The 24841-nt window shown below is 53.4% G+C and overlaps 1 protein-coding gene across 4 annotated transcripts in view; it reads right to left on the reverse strand.

Annotated features, from left to right (window-relative positions):
* SPACA7 (sperm acrosome associated 7) overlaps positions 1-17206 on the reverse strand; it is a 28309-nt gene extending 11103 nt beyond the window's left edge. The window contains exons 1-5 of one of the 4 annotated variants that reach the window (XM_058742374.1): positions 16808-17185; positions 13265-13324; positions 8588-8689; positions 7566-7673; positions 4823-4894 (exon numbers count right to left, since the gene is read on the reverse strand). In XM_058742374.1, coding sequence (XP_058598357.1) covers positions 4823-4894; positions 7566-7673; positions 8588-8689; positions 13265-13324; positions 16808-17108 — 643 coding nt within the window. In that variant the 5' untranslated portion in view covers positions 17109-17185. Of the gene's footprint in view, positions 1-4822; positions 4895-7565; positions 7674-8587; positions 8690-13264; positions 13325-16807 lie in introns of all 4 variants that reach the window. The other 3 variants (XM_058742383.1, XM_058742392.1, XM_058742401.1) reach the window with 3 other exon arrangements.
* Between the last annotated feature and the right edge of the window lie 7635 nt (positions 17207-24841).

Raw genomic sequence — 24841 nt, forward strand, 5'->3', positions numbered from 1 at the left:
CCAAGGAAGGACAGAAGTGACGGCTTTTCAAGTCAAAAGATCATTGTAGACACTAAGCTTTCCTTCTCTCAGGTGAGGCCCTTACCTGTCCCTGTACCTGGATCGTCCATCTGTGCGTCTCCACTGACATCGCCATCACCCAGATACACGCCTCGTGCTCCACACGGTGGGTTTCTTAGTCTTGTCTGCTAGCTCTGAGGACAGGACTATGCTTACGCGGCTTCTGGGAGACGGCAGACCTGGTGGATGCCGGCGTCAGCAGTGACCCTCCTGCCCACTCGCTCGGGAAGTCTCTGCCGAGGGCCTGTTGTCTGCAGCTACCCTGGGGCAATGTGGCGCCCTCCAGAGCATGCCTGTGGGGGGCCCTGCTTGTGCTGCTCTGGGCCTCCGGGGGCCGCGGGGTTTCCTAGAAGCAGCCACGCTTGTCGCGGTCGGACCTGGAGTCATGGAGGAGGCATCCCCTGGGCGATGGCTGTTCTCTCACTGGCTGTGGCACAGCCACAAAATCTGCTTTCCTGGATCGGGAGAGGAGTGACGGTGGCTTCCTCCCCTGGTGGTCAGGGGCCGCCACCCCAATGTGTTCCACACACAACTCCCTGCTCCTTCATAGCTTCAGACTGCGCACGCGACAGTATCGGGCCGTCCACAGGTCACCTGTCCCCGTCCTCCTCAGCACCTGCCCCACTATGTGGGAGCCACGACTTTGCAGGGCTGTGTCTCCGACCGCGAGGTACTCAAGGACGGGCTGAAGAAGTATTGCTATTGTCACTGACAACCACGTGCTGGTTGAACTGCCTCAGGGTCTCTCGCCCACAACAACGTGGCTCGGGGCGAAAATGCACGTGCAGCCCACAAATAACACCCACAGCTCTCAGTCTGCAGCACAGCAGCGGCCTGGCAACACTGAACACAGGTCCTTGCTCACGGGCCAAAGTCTGCAACGTCACTGTCCCACCCAGACCACAGCCTCCTCACGGGAACGTGGGGGCGGGGCTCCAGGCAACCGATCACTCAGAAACAACCTCCCGGCCGGCCAGCTGGGGCCTCCCCACCACCACCGCCCCGCAGGACCCCACGGTCCCCGCCCCTCCCTGGCCAGGGCCGGGCGTCAGGGGTCCCGGGTCACCGGGACCGAGAACAGCCCAGCAAACCAGACAAGGCTCTTCTGACCCTCGCACGATCTCTTAGTGAAAATAAGACGGCAGAGCATTTACTTCTTTTTTACTGCAGTCCACATCCGGCAGGACACCCCGGGCTTGTTTCCGGGCACTGACAGCGGGTGTCCACTGCCAGGCGATGTCATGGGGCGCCCTAGAGTTCACGTGGTGGCCTCGTGGAAACGGGGCTGCGGCAAGTGTGACCAGTTCAGAGCCGGCCCACGGGTAGCAGGGCGGCCCCCATCCAGCGTGACTGGCGTCATAATTAGAGGAGGACATTCAGCTGCAGAGCAGTGCGTAAGGAGCAGGCATGTGGTAACAAGGCAGGGGTCGGGGAGGCTGCTGCAAGCCAAGGAACCCAGGAGGCCTGGGGAGACCCCTGAGAGCTGGGAGAGCGTGGGAGGGACTCCCTCACGGCCTGGAAGGAGCCTCCTGCCAAAACCTTCGTCTGGGACTTCTGCCCCCAGGACAGAGCGACAACGGGTCTCAACAGCACAGGAAGCCAGCACGCAGGAGGACAGCCTCTGGAGCAGCCTGGGGGGCTAGCAGAGGGTGGGGGGCCGCCTGTGCCCATGGTCTTCATGTGCTCACAGCTCCCCGCCGGCGGGACCTGGCCCTTTGGGTCTCGGGCACAGGAGCCTCATCAGCACCGGCCTTACAAGTGTCGCTGCCCCTGGGAAGTTGATTTCCTGGCCCACGCGTGGTGCCCCCGCAGGAGGCCGGTTCCTGGGGAAAGGTGGCTTGGGGAGCCCATGGCGCTGACTCTCACGAGGGAGACGGTTTCTCTCCGGATGCACTCATGTCCTCATCCCGTCTTGCTCTGCCACGGCCTGTCTTTGTCCTTCGCTGTTTGAGAGCTTAGAGAAAAGATTTCCTTCTCCGTTTTTCTCCTGGTTCTCCAGTCGGCTCCTCCACCATCACACGGGCCTCCCTGGGTCCCCCGACGGGTCCCAGAGCACCCACCACGCGCAACACGCAACGATTCTATCGAATTGCCTTTCAGTGGCTTGTGAAGTTGTGAAACATTATGGAATGTTGCCTTTTTTGGGTGTTAATGGATCCACGTTTCCTCCACATATTCCCACAGTGGCATCTTGGCCAGTGTTTTGCTCAAATGAACCCCACGATTTCAGGATCCCCTTGACAGCTGGTTCATCCAGAGCCCACAGACACCTGCCTGGTACAAAGTGCTGGGTGACAAGGAGGACACAGCAGCCCCTTTGGGAGCACACAGGGGACTCGTGGGGCTGGTAGGGGGCGGGCAGGGAACAAAGCAGGGGCCGTGCTTCCCCAGAGACCAGAGCCCCAGCTCTACTGTGCATCGTTCCCTCAGTTTTTAGGGGCCAGGTTGAAATGGGAGTTGTCTTAACACTTCTGTTCAGCTTTTTCCAAACGCTTGAAAGTCTGGCTCAGGTTGTGGCAGGAAGAGGAAGTGACTGGGGGCCTGGGGCCTCGTCACAGCCAGGCTCTGCTTCCTCGACACCTCCCCCTGGAGGGAGGCTTTGGACTTCATGAGGCGGTTTCCTCTTCACTGAAAGGGCTAACACAAGATCCAAGTACACATTGTGTACTTACAGCGCGACAGCTTATTTACGTAAAGATGAAAAAATGGACAAAGACACAGCAGGTAAACTGAAATAACAAGAAAGCAGGTGGTAGTGACCCTTACATCAGGGAAAGTAAAATCCAAGCCCGAAAGCATTAAACATGACAAAGAAAGGCTCTTTTTAATACAGAAAGCTAGAGTTCGTAACGGAGAGATAATGCTCATGAACATCCTTGAGCCAAATGTCACAAGAATCACGCTCGTAAAGCAAAAACTACAGGAAATGCAAGGATGTGTACAGTGGGAGGATTTACACCCCATTCTAGGGAAAGATTAGGGAGAAAAGAAGAGGTGAGCAGAGAGGGGCCTAAACCACATCATCAATAAGCAGATACTACAAGTACCCTTCCCACCCCGGCAGAGTGCACACCTTCTCAGTGCTCTTGCAGCATTCACAGAAATTAATGTCAGGTCACAAAGAAAATGTACATCAGCCACACAGTAGCACCACTGAAAACACTTCCCGATCATAGTTTAATCAAACTAGGAATTATTAACAGAAACAAAGAGAAAAGGCCCTACTACCTAGAAATCAGAAAACACCTCTCAGACAACTTTTGGGTAAAAAGGAACTATGCACTAAAATTTGTGGAATTTCTGGGAGATAATGACAATGAAAACATGATATATGAGAATCTATGGGACACATTTAAAGAGCAGAGCACCAACCACTTATTGGTAAAATGAAGTCAGTGAGCCACTCAGCCCGAAGACTGGGAAAGGCAGCAAAGCTCACTACAAAAAAAGCATAAAGAAGGAAATAGTAATGACAAAGACACAGATAAATAGGGGTGCAGAATGGAAACTCGGTGTAGTTAGTTAATATGCCAATACCCTAGATCTTGGGAAGAAATTAATACATTAGACAAAATGCTGGTTTACCTAATAAGGAAGATTTAAAAAAGAGTATATATTTATAAAATAAGACATGACAAGGGGGAAATAGCAGTAGAAACAAATGATATTTTTAAAATAATGCGATGAGTTGGAGACTTCCTTGCAAATACGTTTGAGAACACAGAAGAAATGGATGTTTTTCTAAAAAAATATGCATTGCTAAAATTGACTGCATCTGATTAAGAAAGATTAAATGAATCACTTTGCCTAGAAGAAATAGAGAGTTACTGAGTAATTACTCTAGGAAAAGCACCAGAATGAGATGGTTTCACAGGGCATTTCTGACTAGTCTGAAAAGACCAGATGGTTTCAATGCTCTTTAAATTTTCTAAGAGATTCAAAAAGAAAGAAAATAAATTTTTAAATCTTTGTTATGAGGCAGGTATCACACTGACATTTCAATCTGATAAAAAGTACCAAAAAACACTACAGACTAATACCACCTATGAACTGTATTTGGGTGCAAAATTACTAAATAAAACACCAACGAGCAGGATCCAAAACAATGAACATGACCAAGTGAGATCTGTTCTAAGAATGCAAGGTTGGTTCAACACTGGAAAATCCATGCATACATCATTCACTGCATTAATAGATCTAAAGAAAAAACTTTAGCATTGCCAAAGATAATGAAAATGGTCGGGACAAAATGTAAAAAAGTTGGTGGATACTTTTTTTTTACACATGAAAATACATAAGTCTTTGTCCAAAAGCCAGAATCTTACTTATTGGCTAAACTTATTCTGCTAAGACTGTGAATGAGGCACTGAAACCCACTAACTCTGCTACTTCCAACCACTGTTCTAGAAACACGAGCTAACGCAATTAGACAAGAGAAACCAATGAGATGCATAAACATTGGTAAAGAAGAAGAAAATTCTATTTGTACGTGATAATGCAGTATGTTTGGAAAACCCTAAAGCATCAATGTTAAAATGAACTGAAACAATAAAAGGATTTAAGAAGAGAGCAGAATAATACTTAGCCTTCAAAAATCAACAGCATTCAAATACACAAAGAAAACAGTTACAGCACACAGGGCAAAGATGTCCTCATTTGTAACAGCAGCAAGGCAGACTGACTCTCCCGCCCCATCTTCCCGGCATGCAGGCAGAGGTAGCTACTGAGTCACAGTCACTGTCATTGGAAACTCTGTCCTTACCGCCAGAAGAGAACTGTGATTCACTGTAACCCTCAGGATTGCTGAGTCGGTAACTCTGGTCAGTACTGGGTTCTTCGATGACGAACATGGAAAAAACAGGTAGACAGTGTTTTGATTACACATTTATGAACGTTTCGGCCATGTTTTATTTTTGAACATTAAGTTGAAATGCAATATCATTTTCAAATTTTATTTAAAAATGTGTTCTGGGGGCGCTTGGGTGGTTCAGTCGGTTAAGTGTCCGACTTTGGCTCCAGTCATGATCTCACGGTTCGTAGGTTCAAGCCCGCATTGGGCTCTGTACTGACAGTGAGGAGCCTGCTTGGGGTTCTTTCTCTCTCCCCCTCTCTCTCTTTCTCTGCCCCTCCATGACTTGCACCTTCTCTCTCTCTCAAAATAAATAAATAGGCTTTAAAAAATAACGTGTTCTGGAAAGCCATGGCACAAGTATCAAGTCAGGCGTCATCTATCAACACCTTGTATTCACTTGTTTGCTGGCCCCACCTCCCAATTAGGAGAATTTACATCTCCAACAACATGCAAACACACACCCAGCAGGCTGTTGCCGTGGCACCCTGCAGAACTGTAGAGACAATGTAAAATGGAAACAAGTAGAAAGACGGCGGGCACGAGGCGTGGTTCACTGGCACAGGGGCGTGCCCCGCTGGAGAACCAGGCACCAGCTCCCTTAAGGGTGTGCGATGGCTCCCAGCTTGGTGTGAGGGGACAAAGCAGAGCCTGGTGGGAGCCCTCACCTAACAAGGGAGGTGATCTGAGTGTACGTGAATCTCATTTGAGCCCAAGGGAACACGGGACTCGTGGGGACGGCCCACTAGGCATGCACGTGGTGGGCCACTAGCGGATTCTGGTACATACCTCTGTCTATCATGATGACCTCCAAAACCATAGTAATGCCCACATATTCAAATACAAACATCTAACATCAACAGCATGAGGAATGAGCCTGGCTTCACGGGAAACGAGGGGCACACAGAAAGGGCGGGAGGAAAGATGTGCCCCGGGTGACCCTGCGAACCACACGTGAGACAGAGACAAAGAACTCCTCACTGACACTGCTCTCCTGTTGGCCAATCTGATTTTCCCAAGGGGTGGGGGGAGCAATCCGAAGTCTCTAGACTAAGCAAGTGCTTCAGTTACTGTGGAAATGGGAGCCAGATTTTTAAGAAAGTTCCAAGGAGCGGGATGGAGGCCTGTCAGCTGCAGGTCATGGTTTTACGTAGAGAAAGAGGGAGACAGTTTAATATGGCTGCGTGTGCACGTGCCTCTGTGTTTGTGCGTGTGCACGCCTGTGTTGCACATTTGTGTGTGCGTGACTGGTTGTGTGTGTTTGTATCTGCACATGCATGTGTGTCTGTAGGTCTGCATACGCACACACGTCTGCGTGTGCCTGTGTGCACACACATGTGTGTCTGTGTGTGCATGTGCTTATCTGTGTACATGTGTCTAGCTGTGTGTGCACGTCTCTGCATGTGTACTGCGTGTCTCTGTGTGCGCACATCTCTGTGTGTGCACAAGCGTGTGTCTCTGCATGTGCACATGCGTGTCTGTGTGCATGAGCGTGTGTCTGTGTGTGCACATCTCTGCGTGTGCACGAGCATGTGTCTCTGCATATGCACATGCATGTCTGTGTGCACGAGCGTGTGTCTCTGTGTGCACACGTCTCTGCATGTGCACAAATATGTGTCTCTGTGTGTGCATGTCTCTGCGTGTGCACAAGTGTGTGTCTCTGTGTGTACGTGTCTCTGCGTGTGCATGTGCATGCGTGCGTGTGTGTCTCTGTGTGTGGTCACATACTTCCCAGTCCGGCCTGCTGAAGGAGGCAATGACATTCTACTCAAGTCCACCTGACACCCACTTCTTTGTTTCTAAGTTCCATCCTTTGGTGAAAAAGAATCACGACTCCAGGGCTGGGGCTGGGGGGCTAGAGGCCCAGAACACCTCATGGTGCCAGAAAGTGGGGAGGTGTTCAGAAGGAGGGGGCACAGTAACAGGACCAAAGAGCCAAATGGAGGGACCCCCCCAAGGCAAATCTGGGGTAAGTGAAAGAATAAATAAGGTACAAGCTCTTCCTCAGGGCAAAAATCCCAATAAAGAAACACAGAAGGAGTGATGGAAGCAGAAAGCTGCCATTTCACAAGCTCTCTTCTCTAGAGCCTGCCACAACCCTTCACGGGCCAGGCGTCCCGCGAGCTACATGGGCACCTTTCTTTTGCGTCATCTTTAGGGTGAGGAAAAGATCTGTCACTCCATGGGGGTCTAGCTCCTCAGCCTCAGAGCCTGAACGCTGGAGTTCATTTCAGCAACCTTGGCCGTTGGAGGGACACTTTCCCTCACTCCGGGGGAACCTCCCTGGTGGCGGGGGTGACACTGGCTCTCCCCGCCCAACCCCTGACCCCCAGGGAGGGGCAGGTACCCAGCTGATGTGTGGGAGGGGCGGGCAGTGTGGCGGCCCTTCCTCCCGGCTAGTGGCCACCTGCCTGCCGGGACCTTCCTGCCACCTTCTGACCCTGCTTCTCTGGGTCAGAACCACGGGCAGGGGTGGTGGGCAGGCGGTTCCTCGATGAGACGGGAAATCAGCCCAACTGGAGTGAAGCAGCCTCAATCACTCCCCAGCCACGCTTTCATCCTCCGTGACAGGGACGTCCCCGTGTACATCTGCCTGGCTCCTCTGTCCTCCCCACCACCTTCTCCTAAGGCAAGGGCATTACCGTGTTGCATTTACCATTATTGAAAATTTTGTCCTCACTGCCAATAGAGAATTGTGAATTATCGGAGAGTCCATGATAATTCTGAGTGCCACCAACTTCAAAATTCTCATTCATGCTGTCATCTTTGATGAAGACCATGGAAAAAATAAGGAAACAAATTTTTGATTACACACACACGAACATTTGGGTCCACACTGTATCTTACAGAACGCTAACAGTTGTCAAGGTCTACTGAAAACGTGCCTTGGAAAGTTGAGATGTACCAGAGTCAGGCGTCATCTGACCGCCTTGAACCCAGCAGTTTGGGCCCCAGCAGATGCTGGGTGGTGTTCGTCCCAGGAACCGGAATTCACATCTGGGTGCACAATTGCAAGAAAGTGCTGAACTTCCTGGCTGCTGAATGCAGTTCACGCACTTCTTGTGGGTTTCTGCTCCCGGCCTCCCCTTGGCAACTGTCAGCCAAATACTGGGTCTTGGTTCTCAGCGAGCTGTTTCACTGATCGACACGCACCCCGGACACCACGGAACCGCCCTTTGGAAAAGCGCCTTCTCTCTCCACGTTCACTACTAGCGGTGTGGCCTCGGGTAGGTTCTTCAGACCTTTGTTCTGTCCCGCGTGCAATGGGGTCAATGTCACTGCCCGCGCTCTCAACGCTTAGGTACGTGTCAGTGAGCGGGTGGTCGCAAGTCCCCGTTTCCATGTGTCCCCCCCGTTCCCACAGTGGCTAAGCCGCATTTGCATCCTGAGCACAAGAGCCTGCTTGCGTGTGCACCCCCGAGACCACCCCAAAATAAGAGGAACTCGTCTCCGCCAGCCTCGGCTTGGCCGCCTCAATCTCGGGAAGGTTACAGAGAAGGTTCCGGACACCTGTTTCTTGCACACCGCCATTTGCTTTTGCCCCAGAAGTAAGCTGGCCTTAAAGAATGTAAACTGGTAGGATTGTGTCTTCACAATCAGACCTCTAGGTCTGACCTAGACCACAGACCTCTAGGAGTACACGCAATGCAATCACAGGTTTAAAAAATGTATACTTGCTTTTATCGTTGAACAACTTTGTTGACAATGTTGATGCTGTCATGTGCTTTCCAGCCACTGATGACTTATTTGGATTTAACATCTCTTGGACTAGAATTTCATCTTGGGAAAAGCACATAAAGACATGTCAGAACCAGCGGAGCAAGACAGGTACCCTCTTGTTCTACCTGGACCGAAGGCAGTCTGTGAAGTGGGACTAGAAACCGGAACTCAAGGGGCACCGTGGAGACGGACAGGGTTGGGGTCTCTAAAGAGCCCTGTCTGGGGTGGGAGATCACTGCCCCCCTCAACAACTCCTGAAAACCTGAGGGCGTCCAGATGCCCTGGACAATAAACTTTGTTCCCCAAAGACACGAGGCTAGAAAGCCTGGTCCAGATGCCGTCCCGCCTCTACTCTCTGCCCCTCTGTCCTTCTGTCTCCTCTGAGACTTTCCCCAAGCTGTCCCCTTGGAGGCACACGGTCTTTCCCGATTTCTGCAGAATGCAGCATTGTTTTCTCTCTCCCTCTATGTCTCCCTGACAGCTCCCAGGAAGCTTCTAACGTAAGCGCACTGGGCTTTGCGTCAGACAGACGGGACCCACGTCCTGGTTTCACTCTCACTGGATCACGACCCAGGCAGCTTCTACTTGGACCCTCAGTTTTCTCCTCTGTAAAATGGGTCTGTCTTATCTCATCAGGCATGTTACGAGGGTCACATAAAGCCGTGTATGTGGAAAGCCCTTAGCACAGTCGGGGACCGTGGTGGAGACTAATGTAATTTAAAAGACAGCAGCTGGGAGTCGCCCGACCTCTGCTGCCTAAGAGGAACCCTGAGCAGTCGGTCCAGGTGCTGAGGCTGGAGCCCACCTAGCAGGCGATGACTAGTTTGCCCAGACTTTCCTGGTCCACATCCTGGGAGCCCTGAGATGCTGGGCAAAGCACACGGCTGCCCACCCGGGTTCCAAGTCATGTGACTTACAGGAGTCCAGGGGAACAGACGTGAAGTGTCACTGGAAACAAAGGTTTCACCACCATGTACGGGAAGACGCTCTTGCACGGCTCTGTGTGGCATCCTCCAACCTCCCCCACAGAAGCTAAACTTGGCTGGGGCCGTGGGGCGGCTGGGGGCTCAGGACATGCAAAGGTCAGCGAGCCCACTGGCTTTGACAGGAACTTTGCTTCTCCCGGTAGAGAGAAGTGGGTGGCTTCACCCCCCACACCCTTACTTCTTCCTGCCCTGGAAGTGGACACAGTTCTGGGGCTGTGGACGCCATCCATGACCACAGGCAGAAGCTCAAGGGATGGCCAGTGTGGCCTCAGGGCCATTACTTGATGTCACCGAGCTGCTGGTGACACAGGAGCACAACCCCTTACTGCTGCCATTCTGGCCCTGCTCATGTGGCCAGTGGTTTTTGCCACACCTGTCTCCACCTTGAGAAGATTTTGGCCACTCTTCTGGGCCAGTTATTGTGCAGAAGAGCCCATTTTAAGTCCCCGAAGATCAAGGTGTCTAGTTAGATTTTGGGTCAGACAGAAGAGCGGAGATTCATGGGAATAATAAACTTGTATTGAGCACTTACTGTGTACCAGAAACTGTCCAGATGCCTGGGGGTCAAGGGCAGCCCAGCCCTGGTCCCTGGTCTCTGTCTGGAGCAAATACGCAGCTGTGTGCGAGGGGCAGGACTCTACATGTGTGATTGTGCACAGCACTTTACAGAGCACCCACCAGGGGCCGGGACAGGAGCCTGACTGACCAGCTCAAAGCAGTGGGAGCTCCTGGAACCAGTCTACCTCGTGAAGGAAGTCAGGTGGCCTCCTGGGGACACTAGAGACCATCAGCTGCACACATCCTGAGAGGTCCTCAAAGTGGGCGGGGACAGTCCTCAGGGCCAAGAGGAGGCCAAAGCCAGCTGACCTCATACCACCTTCAGAGGGGGGCTGGGGGACACCTCAGAGGTGAGCAAACCCAAACCACAAGTTCCAACAGGCCTCCAGAGGCACTGTGCGTGTAATCGTAGCAGAAACCTTCAGGGAGTGACAGAGCATCAGGTTGCTGTACGAGTGAGACAACGCTGTCTTCGAATTGTGTCTAATTTCTTATGGGTAACTTGTTTCTGATAAATGAGATACTGAATATACAAACAGACAAGCACCAGACCTACGTCAAAACAAAACCAGCCCATGGTGTTGGCCATAGCCCAGACGGCCGGGTTGGGGGGGGACCTTCCAGAAGGCACTCCTGCAGCCGCACCTACACCCCCGGGCAATCTGCCCCTGAAGGCAGGACGGCTTCCCCAACTGTTGTCCTGCTTCCAACCCGGGACCAATCAGAGAAAGCCCCATGTGCTTCCCTAACCCATCCCTGGACCTGCTTCTGGTTAGCTGCCCCGGTGTCCTGGCCAGCACCCACGTCTGGGCCCCCTCCCCCAAGCTGTCCTGGGCCAGCACCTCCCCCAATCCCCCCCCCCCAAGCTGTCCTGGCCCAGGCCCTCCCCCAGGCCCTCCCCCAGCCGCCCCTCCCCCCCCATGCTGTTCTGGGCTAGCACCTCCCCTAAGCACCCCCCAGCTGTCCTGGGCCAGCACCTCCTCCAGGCCCCTCCCCACAGATGTCCTGGGCCAGCCCCTCCCCCCAGACCCCCCCCCCAGATGTCCTGGGCCAGCACCTCCCACAGGCCCCCCCCCCCCCCACCAGCTGTCCTGGGCCAGCACATTCTCCAGGCCCTTCTCCCAGCTGTCCTGGGCCAGCACCTCCCGCAGCCCACCCCCAAGCTGTCCCGGGCCAGCACCTCCCCCAGGGTCCCCGCCCCCAGCCACCTCCTTTCTACCTTGAGCTCTCCCCGCCCCACCCACCTGAGTCTCTGCCACAAGCACATGGCGGTGGCCTGGCGGATGCCCTGCTACAGGGAGCTCTGAATGGGCAGCCCCTGCTGTTCTCATGTGGTGGCCTCACTTATTTCCAGAGACGCGGATGTCTTACTCTCCCGCCCCCATCCGGGGGAAGTATGGGGAGGGTGGACAGGGAGCCTCAGCTCCCCTTCTGGGCTTAGTTGATCAGAAATCCCAGTGACTCATCCTTTCTGACTTTCTCCACAGTAGCCGGGATTTTGGGGGGTCAGCCCACGGGATGGAGGGGGTGCTGGTGTCAGGACTATGGTCCTGCGGGGCCCGGGATGGTCAGAGCCCCCAGGAAACTTGGGAGCGTTTGTCTCCACTGCTCGTGGACCTGCTGGTGCCCCGTTCTTGCTGGAAAGTTCACCTGATGAGGCCTCGCCCTTCCAGGTCTGGCACCCTCAGACTTACCTGACCTGCACGTAGCATTTTTAAGGGCATCTAAGTCACACCTTTAAGCTCACACCTGCGTGGGGCAGGGGCCTCCATGCACCTAAGTTCTCCCCAAGGCCTGAACCACACACAGAGCTGATGTCCTGTTGTTTTACGGCCAGGACCTGCTTCAGGGGGACTGAGGCACCTGTGGGCATTGGAACCACTGCCTCTGAGTCTGAGACGGGAAGCGCGGAGATGAGCGGAGTAGCCCCAGACCAAACTGGAACATTCATTCATTCGCTCATTCATGTAATCTGCCAATCCACCTGTCTGTCTGTCTACCATCCCTCTGGCAGTCAGAGAGGATTTCCCAGGGCCTCTGCTGCATCAGACTTGGAAATGCAGCAAAGTCCAACGTCGTGGCAGAGACGCTGCTGGAAAGAGCCCACATCACCAGACAGGCACTCCGCTGTTTGAGTTTCTAGGGCTCCTGCTCAGACCCAGGGAAGTCCAAGTCCCCAGCCGGAGCCTAGGGGGAGAGCCGTCCCAGCAGGAGGGAGACTGCCGGGAGCCCTCTCTCTGCCCAGGGGGCTTCTACAAATGTGAAGTGAGGGCTGGACCAGAACTGGGGGCCCCGTAGCTCTGGCCATGTGGGACCCACGCGTGTCCGACTGACATGTCCTCTAAGCGTGAACTACACTGAACTGTGAGTACTCTGTGTGACAAAAGGCTGAAAATACCTCATTAGTACTTTTATGTTGGTTACACGTTGAAACGATAACATCAAACAAAATGTGATTAAGTTTCATCCGCTTCTTTTAAAAAAAAATATGGCTACTGGATGGGGCGCCTGGGGGCTCAGTTGGTTAAGCATCTGATACTTGATTTCTGCTTAGGTCGCCATCTCACAGTTTTTAAGTTCAGGGCCCATATCAGGATCTGTGCTGGCAGCATGGAGCCCGCTTGTGATTCTCTCTGTCCCTCTCAAAAATAAAATAAACACTTAAAAAATATATGGCTACTAGACAATTTAAAACCGTATGTGTGGCCTGCGTTGTACTTCTTTTGAGCAGCCCTAAAGTCAGCGATTCCCAGGACAGCAGGACTTCTGGGGAGGGCTGGATACTGGGCATTTCTTACGTGCTCCTGGCTGGCGCGGCTTGCTGGTCTGGGGACCCGCATTCAGAAGCGATGCTCCACAGCCCTTCTTGCGTCTAATGGCCTAAAATTCTACTTCTTTCCTGAATTCTTGGAAGTTTGACTCAGGTGAAAGCACTGAAGCCATGGCCATGGCTGTGGCCATGGCGTGTGGTTCTAACCTCAAACCAAATCACACCCTCCACCTGTGCCACCAGGTTCTCTGGGGAGCACCCATTCACAGGCACCCATCCCTCCAGATACAGGCCAAATACCGATATGAGGAGGTTCCTTACCAAATATTCCAGGTATATCCTCCTGATCTTTTGAGTTGGGTGGCATTTCAGTGGTTGGACCTAGGGGGGAAATAAATGCCCTAATAGTTTAACAATTCATTGAATTTGCACTGATCTCTCTCTCTGCGGCACCCACCAGCCTGCTGCAGGGGGGAGAGGCCTGCAAGTGGTTCCCAGGACTGGGTTCTCATCCGGAAAGTGGCGGGCAAGGTGGCCGTGTGGTAGAGGGAGGTGCCCTGTGCTCTGACTCCTGCCGTGTGGGGCAGTGCTCGCTGGCACCGTCCCTCAGAAGGGAACACGTGTCCTGGCACCAGGGATGACTGCCCTTGCACGTGCTCCGCGGACAGCCAACCAAGAGGGACGCGCACGTCCTTTCTGAAGGGCTCCAGAAGCCGGTGCCTCTGGGAGCTTAGGGACCTGATTTGGGGAACGGTGGGGGTTCTCTGGTCGGGAGGGGTCCCAGAGAGACTGGCCACCGGCTCTCTCCCCTTCAGAAGCAGAGTGATTCCAGGTGGTCTGTTTACAGGGAAGGCACGGGGTCTCAGGGGTGAGCCGGCCGGGCCAGACGGCAGACTTCCGTGGGATCCCTGGACGCCTGACCCCCAGCCTCCCCGGCCTCGCTGGGGGCCCGACAGTGCATGGAGTGAGGGTTTCCGCACAGCGGCACCAGCCGGGGGCTCCCTACTACTCTTTTTGCTCAGAGCTGGGTGTCCTCGTCCATTTCCTCGACTCAGGGTCAAGGTCAGCCTCCCCTCCCGCCCCCGGGGAGGGGAGAGGGCACGCCCGGGACCCGCTGGGCAGCGCCACCTTGCCCGGCTGCACAGAGCTCGCAGGCGTCTGCAGACTCTCGTTCCAACAGTAAACCAGTGACGACGCTGATTTTCAAATGGTTTTAATGACGGACAATCTGCATACCAATGGCCTCATCTGCACGCGGGGCTTAGAACAATGCGGAAATCTCTGCAAGGAGGTCTGCACGGAGATGACAATCGCTTCCCAGTGTGCTGACCTCCCTGCAACGAGGCAAACAAAAGTACAGTTCGCCGAGGATGAGGCATTAATGAGTCATTAAGAATGGGCACAGCTGCGTCGAGCGAGCACTTTGTCAAAAATACTCTTTTCATTCTGTGTCTGTCCCGTGATTATAATGGGAGTATTGTGCCAGTCAGGCAGCAAGCGTGTGCAGAAAAATATTTATGCTCTAGAATACCCGCACGGTTTTCAAAGTGCATTGTCAACGGTGGCGGCTGTGGCGTGTTTCGCCTGTTGTCACCTCTGACTGACAGTCTCTCGGCTTCAAACCGCCGGGCGCCGGAGTTACCAGGATCCCTGACTACTCCTCTATATTTGCACAGTGCGCATCCCGGACACCGGGAAGGGCTCGCTGCTGACCTCTGCGGCTGTGCTCTGGTTAATTTGGGGAAAACAAGGCAAACCAGGCCCATGGCTGCCGTTCCCGTCTCTCCTCGTGGTCGGGGCGGCTCACGTTGGCCAACGGCACCAGTGCCCTGGGAGGCGGTAAGCCCCCGGCGGGGGGGACTTCAACCATCCCCGTTTTGACTGCAAACTTTCTAATAGATGAAGTTCTCATTTCCAGTTTCTCCCTTGACTCAAGCAAGACTCGGAGGGCAAAGCCTCCTCCGATGGGAATGGAAACTGCCTGAGCCGGCCGGAGCCCACACGTGATGGACCCCATGACAATGATGCACATGACCCTTCCTGTCCATCTGCCTGTGCCTTGGTCTCTGTCCCACATCTCTGCAGATAAACCTGGAAGGGTCTTTGCATTTGGAGACAGTTTTGGAGACACCAGTCCGTGCTGTCTTCTGGCTGTCGGCCTCACCGAAATGAACTCCTTTCTCGTGTCACCACCACTGTCTCCACCTTTGGATTTTGTCAGCGGCCGGAGCTGGTCTGTTTGGGACCCCCGGAGACGGGTAATCCCGCTCCCCTGCGCCCCAGCCGCAAGCCCATAAGGAAACCCACTGTTTCCTTTCAGAAAATGATTTAGAGTCTGCCCTTAACTGGCCTTAAGCCAGGAAGACCATGATGGTCACCTAAGGGTGTCCCTGTCTGGACAGGAGACCAGGTCGGGGAGGGGCGGGCTGCCTTAGGGCTGGAGGCGTGCTCCGTCATTGAGCGCTGGGAGCACCTCCCGAGGGCACTGGCACATGACAGTCTGAGCAGGAAGGAGCAGCCTGGAGGGACGCGCCCTCCCATGGGGGACACACGGCCCCCTCCTGTTACAGCCCCATCCGCACCCACGGCGTTGCAAAGGACACTGTCCTTGGGAAGTGCCTCAGAGCTCAGTTTGCTGAAGAAAAGGAAGTTGGGGATGTTCAGTCCTTTCAGGACCACCTGACTTCTGGCCCGACTGCAGCCTGGCCCAACCCCCGCCCCCCAACCCGGACATGTGGGCGTGGCAAGGGTGGGAGGGGACACAGAGCCGGCTCCGGCAGCACCCATGGTCCTGCTCTCAGAGGAGCCCCCCAAACCCTGTGGGTGAGCCTTCAGGGTCCACTCGGCCATCCTTGGGAGCTGGGGCTGGAGGACCATCTCTGCCCTGTTCCTTCCATCTGTGGTGACCTGTGCGGCAGGTGTAAGAGTGGCTGGGTGGCCTGAGAATAGAGCTTCCTGGCAGGAAGTGGGGTAGGGGGGTCACGGAGCACCGCCTCCCTGCCATCCTTTGCTGGGGAGTCACAGAGTCCCATCCCATCCCGGCTGGCCTGTCCCCGCTCGGATCCTCCACGCGGAAGGGGCCAGCATGGGAGGGCCGGGGCCAGAGGCACGCAGGGGCTGTCCTGGGTGTGATCGGCACCCTCCCTGACAAGGGCATTTGGGGACCACGGCGGATCGGGTGCAGCCGGGATGAGCTGCTGTGCAGGCTTCCGTTAATTTTGTCCAGGTCTTCATGACACCGGCGTGTAAGGGACAACTGCCTCACGTTAGCAAGAAAAGGTTTAGGTGAAGCAGTAAGACCATTTGGACAGGACTACAAGGTCCCGGGACAGCAGCAGTGTGTGTGTGCAGGAAGTGTGGGGTGGCGGACAGGGTGGGGGCGGCAGGGTCTCTGTGCTGCCCCTCGACTTTCGGGAGGTTAGAAATTGTCTTTGTTTCCTTAGTTTAGGGGGAGAGGGAGAGAGAGAGAGAGAGAGAGAGAGCAAGCATGTGCATGAGCAGGGGAGAGAGGCAGAGAGGGGAGAGAGAGAAAACCCCCAGCAGGCTCCACACTCAGCACGGAGGCCAATGCGGAGCTGGATCCCATGACCCTGGGGTCAAGACCTGGGCCCAAATCAAGAGTCGGCCGCTCAACTGACTGAACCACCAGGTGCCCTAGAAATCATCTGTGATAACAAGTGAAAATACATCGCATACGCTCCTTCCCCATGGGGTTCTGGAGTTTGAAAAGGACTTTCAAGGTAGAAAAAGTGTTCAACTCGCTTCACTCTCTCCCAGAAATGGATGGGAAACTGGGGAGGTGGGGAGGGGCCTGACTCAGCCCCAGGGAGACGTGCGTTTCCCACGCGCCCAACAGCCACCCACCTGTGACTGTACCTGAAATCGTGTTGATGGGCTGGGGCTCCGTGTGGCACCAGCAGGACAGCAGCAGGACAAACAGGGTCACTCCTCTGTCTCCTGCCATGTTCCCTCCAGCTGAAGGAGGAAGACCATGCCCTGAAGACCTTGGTCTCCAGGATACCCTGGAATGTCCAGGGTCCTGTGACATCACGGCAGGAAGTGAGCAGGGTCCCACCCTGTGTTCTGGGGATGGTAGTGTCCAGCGTCCTGTGACCTCACAGCAGGAAGTGAGTGGGGTCCTGCACCCTCGTGCTGGGAGGGCCATGTCTGGGGAGCTGTGACGTCATGGTGGGAAGGGCGCGGGGTCCTACCCCGTGTTCCGGGGAGGTTAGTGTCCAGCATCCTGTGACGTCATGGTAGGAAGTGCACAGGGTCCCGCCCCTTATGCAGGGAGTCTGGTGTCCAGGGTCCTGTGACGTCACGCAGGAAGTGAGTGGCGTCCTGCCCCCTGTGCGGGGAGGGCTGTGTCGGGGTCGTGTGATGAAGCAGGGAGGCTGACTGGCGCAGTAGGGTAACAGAGATCCCCTTAGCGTGCTCGCTTCCTGTTCTGGAGCCTTCTTTTGTCCTGCAGTCCCTGAAGCCCGAGGGGTGGGATAGTAATCAAGACTCTAAGGGCACGTGGCAGAGCCAACCAAAATCAGCTTAAGTGACAAGAGGTGCCTTGGAAGGCGGATGGTGAGCGCTGGAACCAGCATTTCCAGGGGTCTGAGAAGAATAGGGCTGATGCCCCAGGTCTGCCACTCTCCCCCTTTCCCTCCTTCTCAGCAGCCCTGACTTCTCTCTGGTGGTGGACTCTCATCCCAAGACAGGAACATGGCTACATATGTCCCACAGCTCATTGTCTCAGACATTCTAGGCTTTTCTCCGTTGACATCTGTGAGAAAACCCCAGAGGAAGGACTCTGGTTGGCTCGCCTAGGTCATACCCGACCAGGACTGATACCTGTCCCTGGGCTCACAGTGGGGTGGGTGGTCTGCCCAGGCCACTGCTCTTGTGTAAACAGGTGTGGGGTCCCAGGGGAGTGGACCAGGGTAAAAGAGAACAACCATGCCTCCTAAAACCTGGTAATGGCTCTAAAGATGGCTGGCCTACCAGGGGTCTCTTAGAGTTCTGATTTTTTTATTGCTGAAATGGGGAACTTTTGCAGATTTTTGCTTAGGTATTCTTCCTGGTGGATGTAGTGGAACCCTTCTACCTGTGGGAGTGATCATGAAGGACGCTGCAAATATCTGCAATGTCCGTCAGGCATGTTAACGTGGCTTGGGTTTGCGGGTGATGTGGTGGGTTTCATGTCCCACTTGAGCTAATTAATGGACTGATGACATATAGACCAGTGGTGTGGACTTCTGCTGTTCAGGTCCTTGAGCCAGCAGTCCCCACATGAGACAGTGGAAACAAAACACAAATGGACAGCGGCACCTCGAGTGACAGAATTGTGACCTACCGTCCAGGGCCACCGTCCGAGTGGTTAAGCAGCAGTTGCTACAACAATCAGCCCCAAATGACCTGCATTTGATCAGTAATTGACAATTTTCTTAATTTTTGTCCCACTTCCTACCTATGCCACTGGGAGAAGGCAGCTCCGGGCATTTCCCTGTGAGGGGCTGGAGAGCAAACCTGGGGAGAACCACCTGGGGCAGGCATGTCCTCAACACTCACTTAAAACAACATAAATTTAGGGGCACCTGGGTGGCTCAGTCGGTTGAGCAACCGACTTTGGTTCAGGTCACGATCTCATGGTTCGTGAGTTCGAGGCCCATGTCGGGCTCTATGCTGACGGTTCAGAGCCTGGAGCCTGTTTCAGATATGTGTCTCCCTCTCTCTCTGCCCCTCCCCTGCTTGTGCTCTTTCTCTCTCTCTCAAAAATAAAAACATTAAGAAAGAAACATAAATTTATCATCTTAATAGTCCCAGAGGACAGAGTCCACACTGGGTGGACGGCAGCGATGTGTGACTTCCAAGGGCTCTCTAGACTTTCTTCCTCTGCCTCTTCCAGTTCCCAGAAGGCACTACGTTCCTTGGCTGTGGTTGGTCTTCTCCATCTTCAAAGCCTGTCCTCTCTCTGGTTCTCCCTGTGCTGGTTATATAGACATTTGAGATTTCATGGGGTTCTCTGTGAGCATTAATTTTAGGTGCCAACTTGGCTGACCACGTGGCCTAGACATGTGACCAAATATTCTGGATGTTTCCATGAGGGGCTTCTTGATGAGATTTACTTTCAGACTGTTGGACTTTGGGTAAAGCCGACTGTTCTCCATAATGGGGGTGAGCCTCATTCCATCAGTTGAAGGCCTGATTAGAGCAAAAACACCGATCCCTCCCGCGCAGGAGGGACTTCTCCCAGCAGATGGCCTTCAGACCTGGACTGCAGTGTCCGCTCTTTCGTGGGCTCCAGCCTGCCCTGCCGTTTGAGACTCGTCGGCTTCCACAATCACGTGAGCCAATTCCTGAAAATAAATCTTTTCTCTCTGCATCCACACCGCCTCCTGGCTCTGTTTCCCTGGAGAGTCCTCATTCGGGCCCCCATGGACAATCCAGGATAAACCCTCCCTCTAAATTCAGGTGGCTGGCAATCTGAATTCCACCTACAACCGCAGTTACCGCGACCATATTAAGTCAGAAAACTCGCAGGCTCTGGAGATTGCAGGCCTGGGTGTGCAGACCACCGTCCTGCAGACAACAATGTCTTTTGCCCACTTCTGACTTAGTGTGGAATTTTGAGAGTTCATTATATATTTATTCTTACTAAGTACGAGTACCTATTAGAGCTTCCATTTGCAAACAGTCTCTCGCGGTCAGCAGCCCACCTTTCATCTTCTTTACGAGGTTTTCTGCGAACAACAGTTGTTTTTGGTTTTGCTGAATCCAACGTGTAGAGGCTGCTTTCAGGCAACGAGCCTGGGCAGTGGAAGTCTGAGTCAGGGGCCTAGAGTGACCGCCAGGCTGAATGCAAGAGGCCCAGTAAGTGACCCACCCTGAAGTGCCATCAGCCCCAGCGGACCAATGGACTGCCTACAACCAGGCCCGACTCCTAAGATTACCAAAACAGGGAAAATTCCTCCGTCCACATGCTTCCTCACTGCATCCTGTAACCACAGCGCCTCACCACTGCCTCCTGACGGACAGTCTCTCTGCTGTCCTGTGACCCCCCCCCCCCCAACCCCGTCCCCAATGTATTCAACAAACCTCTGTCTCTTTGTTCTGTCCTGGGGGGTGAGTTCTTTCACTGCCTGAGGCCCGGACCCACCCAATCAGAATGTGCCACACAGTGTAGTCATGTTTTCCATAGTTGTCCTGTCTTTTCCCTAAGCCCCTGGTCTGGAAGATTTCTCTTATCTTCTAAAAGTTTTATACTTTATAGCTTATAATTATCATGTATAACCCACAAAGATTTATGATAATATTGTCTATACTTGCAGAAAAATTTTGCTGGGATTTCAATGAGAATTTTGTTAAACCTTTAGATCGGTTTGGAAGGAATTGTCAAAAATGTTTTCCTGCGTGAATTGATACGATCATAGATTCCTTCTTCGTTTGTCCACCAATATGGTCAGTGACAGCGGGGAATTTCTACTGTTTTACCTTTTTCTCCTCCGCTGATCCTTTTCTGTCTTCTCTTGCTATTGAACCCATCTTGTGAGATTTTTAACTCTTCAGACATTTAGCGGATATTTAGTTCTAAAATATCCGCTTGGTTCTTTACATTCTCTGTGTATTTGCTGAAAGCTTTTGTATCTTTGTGGAGACTTTCTATTTTTCACTTGTGCCAAGCATGTTTGTAAAGTCTCGGGGAGGCATTTGTATGATCAGTGCATTAAAATCCTCAGCAGTTACTTCAGACACCTGTCCCGTCCCGGTGCGATGACTGGGCTTTGACATCCAGCCGGTGCATGCATCGCCGTATAAGACTCTGGGGTCATTTAGACCTTGTTCTCCATAGGCAGGCATCTGACACTGCCCTGGAGCCATCGTTACTGTCGATGGGGTGGGGTCCGGCTGCCGTGCTCAGCCTGCTGCACCGGTGTCCCCAACAGTGAGTTGGCCCCTTTTAACAGCTCAGTGAGGGTGCAAGGCTAGGTTACCCATGCAACTTTGGCTGGTGGGCTGGAGACAGGGAACATTTTTTTCTGTGGTGTCTGGCTGGGGTAGAGGCGTTGTACTGTGGAAATGTCATCTGTCTCGTGAGGCTGACCCTGCGTCCCTGTCATTTGGCTGGAGGGAGCAGTCTGGGTCTGTGGGTATTTCTGTGTTGCCAGCATCTCCAGCTGGACCCCACTGGGATTCATGAGGCAATCTGAGAACCCAGGGGACCCATTGCCATGCTGTCCCTCAGGTCCTGAGGCCCCTTGTCCTCAGCCATCTCTGCGTCTCCTGGAGAATTCTCACGTTTGTTTTACAAGTAACATCAACAGACTTCATTGTGCTTAGTGACAAGACCAGGGGATGGGTTTTCCTGGTAGAGGTCCACACGTGCTTTCCTAGAAATCACCAGGGGGTTCGTGTGCAGCGTGGCCAAGCTTTGGAGAGGTGGTGCACACTGGGAACTAGGCTGACTCAGCTCCCAGCTTGGCTGCTTACTAGCTGGTGACCTCAGAGAAGTCACACCGAGCCTCAGCTTCCGAGCCATCCCATGAGGACAGGTGTTCCCATGGGTCATTTATTTCCCCCTCTTGCCACGTAGCCCCTACTCGCTGGGCTGTGTCGGGGCCCCCGGGGTCATCTCTGCCTCACCTGGCTGTGCCCTTGCCAGTCCCTCCTTCAGTGGCTCTCCTCCTCACCGACGTCTTGTCTTGGGGGCTCTGCTGTTTGGCCTGTCTCGTGACTGCACGGCTTCTGACATGGTTCCGTGGTCCCAGGAGAGACTCCACGCTGGCCAGCTCTAGGCGGGGTGGGGGGGGCTGGCAGCATTTGGGGGTTCAGGTACCGAAGAGGCACCTTTGGACACAGAATAAACCACTGGCCTCACCAGCTTATGGTCCTGCCCAGCATGACAGCTTGAAGGGCTGGGGTCCGTGGGGCAGAGAGCCAAGGGGCCAGGGACAGAGCTGTGACCAGCACCGCTGTTCTGGTTTCCAGGTCCACGGAACAAATCTCTGCTCCTGGAAAACCGGAGAGGGGAAAAATGGGATGTTTCCATTGACTGGGAGGCCCTAGGGGTAGCAGGCGCAGGTGATAGTCTCTCTGCACGTCGCCAGACGCCCCAGTTAAAGATCCTTTTGAAGATCGTTCAGAGTTGTTTTCACTTATGAAAATATCCCGTAGACCCATAATTTGGCAGTATACATATAATCAATTGTTTCAAAACCAGAAGTGATGCTGGCTATTATAATGTAAACTGTTTGCTAAATGAAGAATTACAGGAATCTAATTGGAGAAGTATACAAACAGTGGTTAATATGCTGCTTCTCGCAAAGACATATTACAACTTATAATCTTCCTTTATGGGTGTATGTTGTCAGCGCCTAATCAGGCATGCGGGTGTATTCAGGTGTTACAACGTTCTATTAGCGGGGACGCCGCACTGTTATTTGCTGAGCTGTTTGTGTTACATTGTTGCTGGCTCTCTGAGCTCCCTTTCCCTGCTCCTCTCTCTCTCTGGTCTCTGCAATCTGTATAATTGTCTTCTTACTTTTGTCTTCAGAGCGCTTAAAATAGAGTCCTGGGAACAATTAACTGTGTCAGAACCACAGAGTTCTGGTGCCCTGCAGATGAATGGTAGGGAACTGTGCTCATGAAGTGCAGCCGTGTGGTATGCCAGTGACCCTTCCTGCCTGGGCTGCCAACCCGCCCGAGGCCGCATCAGGGCGGGCTCAGTCCCTGGGGGCGCCCACTTGACCTCAATGGGCCCCGATGACAGCTCTGTGTCCTGAGGTCCCTCTACAGGGAATCCCAAGGTGGGGGGTGCTGCAAAAATGAAATGCCAGGGGTGACACCGCCTCTTCTGTGGGAGCAGCGGGGAAAGGTTTGCCCACGTGAGGAAGCCCCTCCATTAATTCATTTGTTCGTTGGTTCGGCTTCCTTGTCTCCTCCCGGAGCGTGTCTTCTGTCGGCCTCAAAGAGAGGCCGAGACCGGCTCCATGAGAGCAAAGACCGATATGTCTGCTGAGACCAGCTTCCATGGTTTCAGTCTCTGTTGGGTTCAGTCAGTCTCCTGAATTCAGATAAGGAACCTGATGTTGCGTTGGGGTAGAGTTTTGTCAAAATGGAATATGATAGACAAGATGCGGTGTTGTGTGAGGGTAGCAGAGCTTCATAACTACAGTTGTGCTGGAAACATCTGCCCAGGCCTGTGCCCTCGTATTGCTGAGGAGGGGACCTCTGCTAGCCGAGCTTCAGTGTGGGCCTTTGGTTTCTGTTCACAAGGGCATCAGCCGGAGGGACGAACAGGGAGACAGGGCGGAGAAACGGAGAGGACGTGCCCCAGCCACGCGCGGGGGGAGCATGGGCTTCCTCGGTCACGGCCAAGGGCGGGGGCCACCGCTGCCCCTCCCCGTGGGGCTGAGGGTGACCAGGAATCGAAACAGGAAACCCTGAATGTCTGGATTACCTGACCGTCTTTAAGATTCCAGAACCATGACTTCAACTCAGACCACTCTGCCCACACCCCTGGCCCTCTCAGCCGTGAATATTGGCGCGCGTGGAAAGAATCCTGTTCTGATCCTTGATCGTTTCAGTTCCTCGTCGCCGTGGCCAACAGACCCAGGTAACGGCTTCTTCCTGGCGAGCTGCTGAAACGGGGGGCGAAGGAGAGAAAGCTGGGAGAGCCTCACGCGGGCAGCGCTGATTGGGGCGCGCTCTGGGCAGCATACCCCCCGGGGGCCTGCCCCGTGAAAGGGGACCGAGTCGGCTCCTGACAAAGAAGAGAAAATTGGTGTTACACCCCGTAGTTAATGTGACAACATACAGCTAATGAGCACTTAATGACCCCCAGTCTGCTCATTTCTGTCACCCGTTTGAGAATGTTACTTGTTTTATACTTAGCCCTCTGCTGGAGGATTAGCTCCGCGCTCAAGTGAATTAGTCAAGGTTCTTTAAAAATCAGAACAAAAGTGCTAGCAAATGTGTACAGATATGAGGGGCCTGCCTGTGTGTATGCTTGTCTGGACGACATGTAATTAACGTAAAGAAATTTCTGGCTGACTGTGTGAACTGGCAGTGACATTTTACCCACATTTGTTAAGAATGTCACCTTCACCTGGGATGTTATCTTTTCTCCCGAAATCCCTCTGGGAAGAACATCAGAGGCTGTGCTCTCTGCACAGGGACAGAAGGTCGTGTGTAGAGCAGGTCTGAGCATCTGTGGATGCACGCGGTCCCAGCACGGATTCGTTGGTTACACACACACACTCACACCCAGTTTTTCTTTCTTCCATTTGATCTGGTTCCGCTGTCTCCTCTTCTCTCGTGTTCTCTTAGGGACGTGCACCGAGAACTGTGGGCATCCAGAAAAGTGGTAGAATCTGTCAGTTTAAAAAAGTGCAAAGGTCTCTTTTTGTCATTCTAATGCTCTACAGGTCAGATCAACTTAGCAGAAAAGCTCACTCTCACTGCTGTTACATTTTGCAAATGACTGAAAAATATTATTCTCATTTGCTGACTTTTTGTTTGATTTATTTAAAAATTTTTAATGTTCATTTATTTTTGAGAGATAGGGAGAGACATAGTGCAAGCAGGGGAGGGGCAGAGACAGAGGGAGACGCAGAATCCAAAGCAAGCTCCAGGTTCCGAGCTGTCAGCACAGAGCCCGACGTGGGGCTCAAACCCAGGAACTGTGAGATCATGACCTGAGCCGAAGTCGGAGGCTTACCTGACTGAGCCCCCCAGGCGCCCCTCATTTGCTGACTTTTTAAAGATGACATCAGAGCCTTGAGACCGGTGCTGGGTCTGTCTGCTTTCCCATTGGAATTACATATCTCCAGCACCCACTCAGCCAAGTTTATGCTTCTTTGTAAGAACTCGTGTCTCTTTTAACAATGCAGAATAAGTAACAGCCAACGT

Source organism: Neofelis nebulosa, chromosome 1 (assembly GCF_028018385.1).
Source record: "Neofelis nebulosa isolate mNeoNeb1 chromosome 1, mNeoNeb1.pri, whole genome shotgun sequence".
Lineage (NCBI taxonomy): Eukaryota > Metazoa > Chordata > Mammalia > Carnivora > Felidae > Neofelis > Neofelis nebulosa.